Here is a 12565-nt window from a genome sequence, read left to right on the forward strand (position 1 = left end):
CTTGCCAAGGATAATCAATATTATTACGAATGGTATAAGCATGATACCAATCAAAGAATGGAATATTTTGTTTGACTTTTTCGAGAAATTGATAGAATTTCTCTTGGATGGCAGACCTATCTTTCCCCTATAATTTTGAAAGAACCACTCTCTTTGAGGTTTCCATTCCTCAGAGTAGAAATCTTTCCTAAGGGTTTCCTTATCTATAATGAATTTATGAGATAACATCATAAGACTCATTAAGGGAAGAGTAGGTTGGAGATTGGATACTCTGATTTTCATCTTCTTTTTCAGATGTCTGATAAACATTTCTAGGAATCCTAGAAGAAGTGTCTAAACCTTGAAGATTTAGAGAGGGGTCATGATTAACAGACCTAGGAATGTCAGGTCTAATATAAGGTCTAGAAAAGAAAGATCTTCTAGCAGAGACAAAATCAGATTGATTGCTATAAGCATCGATCCTTGAGGAGAAAGAGTTTCTCCTATCAAAGGTTATTTCAACCTTTCCAGAATTGTCCTGTGAGATGTCCTATATTTGAGGAGCAGGACGAGGAACACTGGGTGAGGCTTTATCCATCACCCATTTTTCTGGGAGAGTAACCTCATCCCATTTAATAATTCTAGGTAGAGAAACATTAGCCTTTGTCATATCAGAAGATAAACAAAGTAGTTTCTCCCTTTTGAGGCTTGAGAAAGACTCTAGAAGCACAAGAATTCATGACCTTATACTGAATCCTATAGATCAAGGCTGCGGGAATAGATCCCTAGTTAGATTACGCACCCGATCCAGCTATGGTCTCTTTCCTTTCAAAATTACTTTTTTTTTTTTCAAAAGCTAATAAGATAAAATGTCCAATACCATTTATAATAGAGGAGGCTTAAATAAATAAAAAAAATTACAGTAGTGCAGAGTAAATACATTAAAAAAATAAAAGTGCATATACTTATATCTTAATACAATTTAGCTTTCCAAAAACTTCAAACTCTCTCCCTTAATCCTAGGAGTTCTCCCTTTTCAGGCTTTTTTGCCCTTGTAGGGTTAATTTGAAAAGAAAATGCCAAAATAAGGCTGCATTCAAAGATATTCCCTGTCTGGGGTTGGAGTGGCAGGTGGCACTGAAGTCGTCCAGCGTAAGGGCGATACTCAAATAAAAAGCGTCCACTTATTAGACGACACAGGTGAAGTCGTCCAAAAGAGGGACGACACACATCTGACGTGACGACCTATGATAGTGTCGTCCCTGGTTGAGCCGACACAGCTTGTGTCGTTATATATTGGACGATTTTAATGTCGTCCACAACAGAGGCGATTTTAATGGTACCTCGTGTAAAAAATTTCGTCTTTGTCCAAGTTAAAATGTGTATATATATAGTAGGATGAAGCTCAAAAGAAAATGCAAGTAGCGAGAAGAAAGTGTGGAGCTGGGCAGGAATAACAGTGTGAAGCTGGACAAGAAATAATAACTATTGAGCAATCAGGTTAGATTTTAAGTATTATAAATATATAATTTATTTTTAATAGTTATGTAGAAATTTTAATTTGAATAATAATATTTAATTTATATTTTTAATGGCTTTTAAATATTAATGTTGTAATTTAATTTTTGTTGTTATGTTTGGAAATAAGGCAGATAACATATAATGTAAAAAATTAAATATTTAAATATTTGTAATTATAAATAAATTTAAAAATATATTTTGTTATATTATAAATTAATTTATAAATAAGCTTGGTTTATTTTAAATGCAGGATGAATGAAATTGTTGTTATATTATATTCAAATGGTAGAATATATGAAGGAGATTAAGGTATAATTTTTGAAGGGCAAAAAAAGATGATTAAGATAGAACGTGGGATCACATTTGAGATGTTTAAACAGAAGATCCACACAAAGCTGAAATTGTCAAGTTGTCACGTAATTTCTAGATTAATTTCTCGAATTTTAGTTGGGACAAATGGTTGATATCATACAACTTTAGATGTATGTGATGATGAAGACACAGATTGCATGATAAGTGCGTGTCAACAACCACATCATATGAATGTAGTTGAGATATATGTGGATGTTGCGGTGGGTGAAACATCTTCTGTTGTGGCACGTCCATTAGAAGTGAATTTATCAGTCTCATAACTTCATGAAAGTGATGATGATGATGATTATGCACAAAAAGAAGGTAATATGAATTTAATAATTTTTAAATTTGAAAAATTGATGCTGCAAATGCTATTAATAATATAAGTTTACAATGTACAGATGAAGATGATGAATATGAAAATGAAGAAAATATTTCATTAAATGATTTTTCTGATACTGAGACAGATGATGATGATTGAGATTCAATGATCAATATGGAGGGTATTGCAAGAGTTAGTTTATCGCAACAACAACATGGAGGTATGTTTTTTGTAGAACTTATAGTTGTATAAATTGTTATTCATGGTATAAAATTGACGAATGAATTGTTGTAATGCAGAAACTACATTGCCATTTTGGAATATAACCCCACATTACAGTCATATTAATTGGGAACACCCTGATGAAGAATTAGATTTTTTTGGAATGAATGAAGCGCAATCATGGAAGGAAAGAGATGCATTATATGCTGGACAACTATTTGATACTAAAGAAGATGTAAGAATGGCTATAAAACATTATGCCATGAGGAAGCATCAAACTTTTTTTGTGGTGGAGTCAAAAACAACAACATATGTTGTGAAGTGTGTCAATCACAATAGTGGATGTCCCTGGAGAGTTCGAGCATCATTGCCAAAAAATGCAGACAAGTGGAAAATTATAAAGTGGGGTGGTGCCCATACGTGCGTAAATGCTTCAATCTCTCAAGACCACCAAAAGTTGGATTCCAAATTTATTTGCTCATGCATTCTTGGTATGTTAAATTTAATATTAAATTAGAGAAATTTGAAATAGGAAAAATTTACTAATTTTCATCGTATTACATCCCAACAAATTTAATAATTAGCTCTTAATATATGACATGCAGGTATGGTAAAAGAAGAACCATCAGTGCCTATTTCGTTAATTCAAGAGAGAATTAGTGGTCAATTTGGATATTCAATTTCATATAAGAAGGCATGGAAAGCAAAACAAAAAGCAATTGTTACTGTATTTGGTGATTGGGACAAATCTTATGCTGCATTGCCAAGGTGGCTAGAGTACATGCAATTACATGCTCCTGGATCTGTATACAAAATTGAAACAACTGATTATGTTGAAGGTCACATCGTGGATAATAGATATCGAGTTTTTCATCGGTTGTATTGGTCGTTCAAGCAATGTCATGAAGCTTTTAACTTTTGTAAGCCTATAATACAGGTAGATGGAACATTTTTGTACGGTAAGTACCGACAAACTTTGCTAATTGCTACGACTTAAGATGGAAACAACTGTGTGCTTCCTATTGCGTTTTCCATTGTTGAAGGAGAAACCTTATCTGCATGGGAATGGTTTTTAGCCATGATTCGTATACATGTGACAAATAAGGCAGGGCTATGTTTGATCTCAGATCGACATCAAAGTATAAAAGGTGCAGTCTCTAACCCACATCTAGGTTGGCAACCTCCAAATGCTTATCATGTTTATTGCATTCGTCACATTGCAAGCAATTTCAATCGACGATTCAAAAATACCATGTTGAAGATGTCGGTCAATAGGAAAGCATGCCAACTGAGCTACCCCAACAAATCCAGCTAAGGTCAGATGAGGAAGAATCTCCATTGGAACCCCTTCCATGCCAGCCGGTATGAAATGACTCCTTCTCACCTTCAGAATTGGGTGCTCACGTCCATCCCAAATATGCTCTGATACGTGAACAGACTGAAACCTCAATAATGAACCATCCTCTGGCCCAGGATTTAAAACCCTACTCCGCGATGAAGATGATGTCATCTGAAATAAAATTTGTCAACTTAAACTTCAATTATGTATGTTAAAATTAATAATATCAAAAACTCTATTCAATTAGTACATGGGTTTTATTACAATTTCAAAATTTAAAAATAACTCTAAAATTTATTTCATTTAATTATTATATTGTTAAATTTTATTAACATTTTAAAAACTTTTACATTTTATTTTACAATTATAATATGTAGCAATAAATATAATTACATGCACTCTTTTAAATATCAAAATTTACAATTACAACAAATAAACAAATACATTATTTTAAATATTATATATAATTTTTAATATACTTTTTTCTTTCTGTAATTCAACCACAAAATTATTATTTTCTTAATTTCATTAAAGTGTTCCCTCACAATACTTAAAGTTTATTCCTATTTAAAGTTTAATTTAATTTTTATATTAATTTTTCCTAATTTTAAACGATTCAATAATTATGCTGGACAAGAAATAAAAAAAAAACATTGTTTCTAAAATTTTGTACAATTTTTTATGTTAAGGGTTGGCAAAAAAAAAATTTAAAGATGTTTTATTTTTTGGATTATAAGGAATATTAGTTTTGACAATAGTTCTCACAAATTATCAAGTAATATATAGTATTTTTTCCTCTTAATTTATCAATTAATTAAAATAGAAATTATTTAATATCATAATTAATACATATTATTGATTACATTTTTAAACAACTAATTATAAATAATAACACGTATATTATGTAATTTGTAATAATAAAACTTCTGTTATGTTAATTTTCATAAAATTATAATTATCTTCATTTATTATAATTATTCAATAATTACATTGTATTTACTATATCTAATATTTTTAATTTCACTAATTTTTTTATATATCAATCTACTATCAAATAATTAAAATATATTATTTCTTCTACATTAATTATTTAATATTTTCAGTGCATTCTATATATATTTTTTCATGTTCATGTTTTTTATTTTTTACAAAACTATATATTAATATATAATATTCTTTCTTCTTAATTTATCAAGTTATTATGTGCAGAATTTTTTTAATTTAATAATTAATACATATTATGTATTTATCAAGTTATTATCTGCAGAATTTTTTTAATTTAATAATTAATACATATTATGGATGACTATAATTTTTATTTATTACATTTTTTAACAAATGATTATAAATAATAACACATACATTATATAATTTTTAATTTCATTCCTATCTAAATTATTCTTTGTTTAAGAATAAAATGCATTTTAAAACTAATTTTATACCTTATTTATAAAATCTTTTCAAGTAAATCACATCAATTATAAAATTTGTAAAAGATAATAATGTATTATTTTTTACCAAATTAAATACTACATTCTTACTAATAATAAAACTTCTGTTATGTTCATTTTCATCAAATTATTATTATCTTTATTTATTATAATTATTCAATCATTATCTTATTTCTTAATAATTATATTAAATTTACTATATCTAATAATTTTTATTTCACTAATTTCTTTATATATCAATCTACTATCAAATAATTTACAATTATTATTTCTTCTACATTATTTATTTAATCTTTTCATTGCATTCTGTATATATTTTTTCATGTTCATGTTTTTTATTTTTTTTCTAAACAATTTATTTATATATATTATTCTTTCCTCTTAATTTATCAAGTTACTAAAATATTATTTTATTTCAAATTTTATAATTAATATATTTTATGGATTACTATAATTTTTTTTTTACATTTCTGAACTACTAATTATAATAAATAATAACATATATATTATATATTTTCTAATATAATTTATCTAATATATTATTTGTGACAGAATAAAAAAATTAATTAATAAATTCTTTAAATATTAAAATAAAAAACTTGTGCACCTCCGTAGCTTTGTAAACAAGTTTGAAGGAACCTTCTTCTTCACCAGTACCCTTCACTCACGAGCATCCACCTTCACCTGCATCACAGATTCAATATTACATACATTTGCAATTTTATTGTTAAAAAGCAAAATCTATTCAAAATATTAATCTCAATACCTTTTTAATAATCTTTTGCTATAAAACCTTAATACCAGAATTTAACAAAATGGTTCAGAAACGCAAGAAACGCTGTGTTATTTTTTTTTCCGGCAACCATATTTTGCAAGCAAAACGGAGAAGATGGAGGAGAAGGGAGAGGCCCGCGCCCAAACGGTCAAAATTCTCTGCCACGTGGACCAATTAAATTAGTGTCGTCCCTGACCAAGACGACACTACTGAATCGTTCCTGACACGACCAACATTAATGTCGCCTCTGACTCAGACGACACTGTAGGATTTATACACGTGGCTTAGTTCATCCTCAGCCGTCCATTCAAATTAATGTCGTCTGGTAATTGGACGTTTCTATTTTTTGGTGTCGTCCGTCTCATGGACGACTTCACTGCCACGTACCCACACAACCCCAGACACGGAATTTCTTTACATGCATGCTTATTCTGGCATTTTCTTTTCAAATTAACCCTAAAAGGGTAAAAAGCCCCCTTTTTCATTGTTGCACCTATTAAGCTAAAGTAATTTATTCATCTGTCTCACATGAATAAATTTGATAAAAGAAAAGACAAAAAAACATTATAAACATAGAAGTTTTATTTTGTGTTTACTTATTTCAATATTATTAAGTCCTTTGGCTATATTAAAAACTTGGACATGAGAGTTTACAGTTTTGTTCGATTTTTATAATTTTATCTGATAAAAAAATTATAAAATAATAAAATTATAGTAAGAGGCTGTGAAAATGCCAAAATGTGCTAAAATACCCTACTTTTTCTCCTTTTATTTTTCCTTTTTTCATGACTGCACTCTTTTATAGACAGAAAATGAAGAATACTCATCCCTTTTCTTTCCCCACAGAAACAACTACTTAGGAGGCTCCCTTTACCCTTTGAAGGTCTCTCTCCTCTTGCTGTTGGATGTTTTTCTTCCTTCTTCTAAATGGGTTCTTTTCTTTTTTATAGGGCTTTCTAGTTATATTTAGTGGTTTTATCTCTCAACGGGATTTTTTTTTTTAATTTCATTTCGAGGAAACCATATAGACGAGATTACTGTTAGTCATCATAAAAGCCGTCCTACATCGCTTTCCTTTAATGAGTTCAACATGTGCTATGAAGTGTGATTTGATGCCTATGAAAGGAATGATATTGAAACCCGTGCAGCCACTTGTGGCTATAGTCCAAACATGGGAAGCAAAAGGACAGCAAAAAAAAGAATGAAGGAGATCCTAGAAAATTGTGGCAAAGAGGTCATGCCGGAGAGGAGGGAGGACGCATGCTTTTTCTTCTTGCAAGATTGGTCCTTCACTCATTGTGGTCAAACGATCCAGCATAACATGCCAAGCTAAAGCTGGAGTCTCGCTAGGTGCGGGTCAGCACCACAACTATTTGTATATGACCATCGAATCTGTGCCATTATTAGCTAAAACAGAACCGAGCCATTGTCGCAACAAAACGTAGTATTTAGATTTTGTCGTGTAGGTACCGATTTCATCGTATTCTATCTCCATGTATCCAATATATCGGTATTGAAGGTAAACAAAATTGACCAAGGAGAGAAGAAAATTATTAAAATATTACTCAAAGAGACATTTTAACCTTTTTTTTTTTCAAAAATTATTTAATAAAAATAAGAATGTATTGTTGAGTGAATATATTATTGGAGGCCATAAATGGCTATCCAATCATCAATCCTTTCTTCCCAATCTCACATGAGAATTTTTGAAGCAAAAGGAGGACTAAAAGAAGATCTGGTCCTACATGGTGTTTTTAATTCCCATTATGTACGACATCACACATCAATCCACACTTTGCATCCTCTGGTCAAAAGGGTTTGATTTCATATGCTAGATCATCTTTATCGATCCCTTAGCCGTAGCAAATAATCATCCGTTGATTAGCAACATGTTGGAGGGTCTATGGAGGTGCACAACGCATGGGACACCCTCATGAGATCACTTTCTAGTCCTTGTTATGGCGTCTTAGACTTTGATAAAAGTTAGCCGAACAGGATTGTACTTGGGTTTGTTTTTTATTCCCAAAATGTTTGTGGGAATTTGTTGAATGACGAATGTGTCCCTATTTAATGCATGCGACAGAAGATGATTAGGAGTGAAAGTACGAGTGCAACTGCGTAAAGTAAGGGGCATTAAGTCTGTTTCGTCTTTTTTGCGCTTTCCACTAACTCCTCTCTCACACTTGAGTTCTTACCCATGCAATCTCTTTCAAAGTGACTCTCACTTTCGCACAGGCGCGTGCAAATAACCAGTGGTTTTGCGATGTCCAGAGTTTGTAGAGCCTTGAAGCACAAGTAGCGGAATTCTTATGCATATGTTTTAAATCGCAGAATTTTTTGTTTGACCCAAAAATTGTTATTGAATAAAATACAAATAGACACTGAAATTAGTTTAATATGATTTTCTTTATCATACTCAGCATTTTATTTGAACTTTCTAGTTGAACTTGAATTGATCTAATTGAAACTTGTTACAATATAATATGATATTACATTAATTTTAACAAAATCAAGTTATTTCGTTAACATTATGTGTATTTAACAAGAATTTAAATTTGGTGCATTCTTAATAAAAAAATTTCTTACATTATCAACTAATGATAATACACTATAAATATATTTTTTATATTAAAATTAAATATTCTTTTTAATATAAATATTCATGATTAGGTGACCGGGTAAAAGAATTATGCTCTTTTCTTTTTTAACATTATTAATTTTGTGAGATTGAAGATCTAGAGTTTAGAGTTTAGGACAAAATAAAATTTAATTGTAACTAGTAATTATTTTAGACTAGAGATGACATATAAACATATTAAGTTATTATATTACTTAAAATAATATTTAGGTGATGCAAATAATTTAAAAATAATTATTTAACTATTTTTATATTTTAAAAATAAATTTTATTTTTATTTTTCTATATTCTAGAATTAAGTAGATACCTCTGTCGCACTTCTCTAAGTATAACTAATTTTACCTATAAATTATATATTAATCATAGAAGCTTATTATTAATTATTCTTAAATTTCATTCATGATAAAAAAATTCTCAGATGCATTATTTTAATTGTGCTCCTTCCTTCTTCCTCACTCCCTCATCCGTATTTGATTTTTCTTCACCAAAGATCAAGCAATTTTTTTATAGATAAGATGTTTCTCATGTCTACAAATGCTTGGGTAAGACCCTTTCTTCTTCCTCGCCTTTAAAAGCTCTATTTTGGAGCATTTTTGAAGATGTTTCACATTGTAATCATTTATTGAACTTTAGTAAAAGTGTCAAAACTTTTCCTTATTGAGTCATTTTGCATCTTGTTTGACTCCATTTGACTAACCCATGCATGAACCCATGTTTTAGGAGTTCTTTGGCACCCCAGAAACACTTGATTTTCACCACTTTGAAGCATCATAAATTTGAAATTTTCTTCTCCAGCATTGTTCACAAAACTCAGTTATTGTTCATTCAAAAATAAAAAGCTTGATTTCATTAATATTTTAACCTCTTACATGCATTGTTTAGTTCCAAGTGACCATTGCATGAATATATCCAAAATTTCCATGGAAGTTTTGAATCATTGAACCATGCAATTTCTAATTTTAGAGCTCATGAGTACTTTTGAACTTTTTTGACATATTCTTTGTTGTTGTGTTGTGGCCAAAATTAGTTGTGCAAGGCGTTTGAGATACAAACAAGGAGTTAATGACAAGTTTCGATGTGCCACGTGAGTCTAAGCATTATACTAACTCTTCCTCATTTGGTAAGAGAGATGAGATAGATATAATTATAAATAATGAAAGCAGTCATGTTTTATTTATTTTATTATAATTCATTTGCCCCATTTTAAATAAATATGCTCAATGAACGATATTTCAAAATATTTTTTAAGAAATATATTTATTTACGTGGTGAAAAAGAATTTTTAGAGTTTTTAGTAAAACAAAGAAGTTTAGAATTATTATTGGAATTGTTGTTAGAGTGATTTAAAGAATTGTTGTTAATAAAAATGTTACTTTTAAAATTGTTGTGACTGAATGTTGTTGGTATAAAGCATATGTGTTTAGTTGTGCATTATTGAAAATTAAGGAATGTAACCCTTGTTGGAATTGAGTTATTATAAGGATGTATATGAAAAGATTGTTAGTATTTTCAAAGAGAAACAATTAATGAATTTTATACCTTAAGAATAGTTTGTCGATGATTTGAATCTTTTCACTTATATTGTGAGTTTTGAAAGTTATTATTTTTAAAAATTTTACTCATCAAAATGTTTCAAGAGTTTATATCTTTGACCATGCATGTTTATTTTAATGCTTTAGTTTTGAAGCTTGATTTGTTAAATAATTTATTTACTTAAATTACATTATATTACTTTTCTAGAATTTGGTGATTTTATATGTTTATTCAAATTAAGTTTTAATTGTTTATTTCAACAGAGTGTAAGAAAGGATATTTATTTGATTTTCTTTTATTACATCCTTTGTAAAGATTTAAATTATTCAAAAATAGAACTTGAGTTGGATATGATGTGTTCAAACTATTTTGGGAAACCTTTGTTTAGTTTTAGGGTGCATTGAAAAATTTGAAAAGCCTCGTTTTTAGAGAAAATTCGGTCAAAATTTCGATAAGGGTTGGTATTCTTGTAGATAGCCAAGAGGGCTTTATGGTTGATGAAGAAAACATAATTTCTCATTTAGAATCATGCATCACTAATCGAGTCATACAAGGGTAATTGGGATGATCACTTGGTTTAGAGCCACGAGAAATTATTAGAAGTCAACTTGTGCCTTGTAGTCTTGGAAGTGCAGTTGAGTGTAGGGCTTAGGTGACTTAGGCTTGTGATTTAGTGTTGGAGTACTTCGTGTGTGTGCTGAATCATCCTAGGTCATAAATTCTTTATACTTTTTTTTTTATTTTACATAACTATTAGAGATAATAACTTTACAACACATTTTTAACTTTATAATAGCACTATTCCTAGTATTAATAAAGAGAAAGAGTATATAAGCGTTATTCTTTATTTTGTTATTGTTAGAAACTGATGGATGTCATGGTTTACACTAGGCTAGATTTGTTTCATATTTTTAGTGTGATAAGCATATTTATGAGTAATCTAGAAAAAGCTCATTGTGTGATGCTCTTAATTAATTAACTATTTAACTTTATCTTATAAATAATTTTTAACAAATTTAATTGAAATATGTAAAGATTGTAAATAATTTAAAAAAGTTTATAAATATATATTAAAATAATAGAAAATTATAAAATTTAGAACTTCATACATATGTTTAAGAGATATTTTTTTAATATATAAAAAAAATTGTTAATATAAAGGTCACTAAATATTAAGAGAAGAAAATATAAATACATCACATAATATTTAAAATCTCTCTCCCTCCCGTAACAAAACAACTTGTAATGATGTCATTGCTAATTATAGAGGGAACAAAATTTCTTAGCTCAACAAAGTAGAATTTTAATTCTATTTAATTAGAGTGATTATTCTCATCTCTTATCGAGGATGATTTATTTTTTCGAGAAAATTTATTACCCTCATCGATTTGAGATGCTATCTATTTTCCTTTTTTATTAGATAGTTTTTTTTTTTTCTAGTATAAGAGAGCAAACGTTTTTCTCTCTGTTATCATACTCAATTTGAGAAAGAATTTAATTCACTCTCAATTTTTTAAAATTTTTTATATTAACATAAAAGTTCATTCACATCCCACATATCATAGTAAAAATCCAACGACATTTAAAATAATATGTAAAAGTATTAATATTATTATTTTAGATACGGAATTCTTCTCTAATATTATACGTTAACTTTGTCAACAATATTAGTGGAAAAATATTATAAAGAGAAATTTATTTTTCACAAATTATATGGACATGTAGATTTGAGGAGAAAAAAAATAGAGAGAAAATATTTCGGCATTGAATATATTCCAAATATTTCTAGAAATTATCTTTTTAAAATATTTCCCTAAATTTGTTGTTTTTCTCTCTAAATTAATAAAAGAATAAGAAAGCTCACGTGATTTTCCAGCACCTAAAAATTTTTCTAGGTGACTGAAAAGACATTATTGTGCAGGGCTAATTTGTTACGCATCCTTTGAAGAACAACTATATTAAAATTGCTAATCCCATTTCGTAGGCCATTTCAGTTTCACTCTTTTCAACAACAAAAAGAAGCAATTATGACAAAAATTTCCTTGTCAACAAGCTTTCACAATTAATTTGGCAACTGACCAGTCGATTTTTCAATTGGAGTTGTATATATGTGTGACGGCTAAATGTCATTTTCAAATTTAAATCGAATAGAAAATTTCATTTATCATGCGAGAGTTTTTCTTTAATTTAAAATGGTTCCTTAAACTGAGCAGAAAAATTTCACTAAACTAAAATTTTATAGACATTAAATTTCATCATACACACATCTTTGAATCCTCAAAATATAATATGTCTACGCTTTAATGTCACACTTCATTGTATCAAATCAAATATCAATTTCACCTACTTTGTTTTTTTCACTGTTCAAGATATTAAAGAACCATTCTCTCTAAGAGACTCTCCTCAACTCCTCCCTCGCTGCCATCTAAAT

The 12565-nt window shown here is 29.0% G+C and overlaps 1 protein-coding gene across 1 annotated transcript; it reads left to right on the forward strand.

Moving 5' to 3' along the window:
* The first annotated feature begins 2350 nt into the window (after positions 1-2350).
* Positions 2351-3395, forward strand: LOC113849571. Its single transcript, XM_027479570.1, has 3 exons — positions 2351-2396; positions 2476-2889; positions 3004-3395. The coding sequence occupies exons 1-3, from the start codon at positions 2351-2353 to the stop codon at positions 3393-3395; spliced, it is 852 nt and encodes a 283-aa protein (XP_027335371.1).
* Positions 3396-12565: the final 9170 nt, after the last annotated feature.

The sequence above is a fragment of the Abrus precatorius genome, unplaced genomic scaffold (genome assembly GCF_003935025.1).
Source record: "Abrus precatorius isolate BTA unplaced genomic scaffold, Abrus_2018 Scaffold9, whole genome shotgun sequence".
Classification (NCBI taxonomy): domain Eukaryota; kingdom Viridiplantae; phylum Streptophyta; class Magnoliopsida; order Fabales; family Fabaceae; genus Abrus; species Abrus precatorius.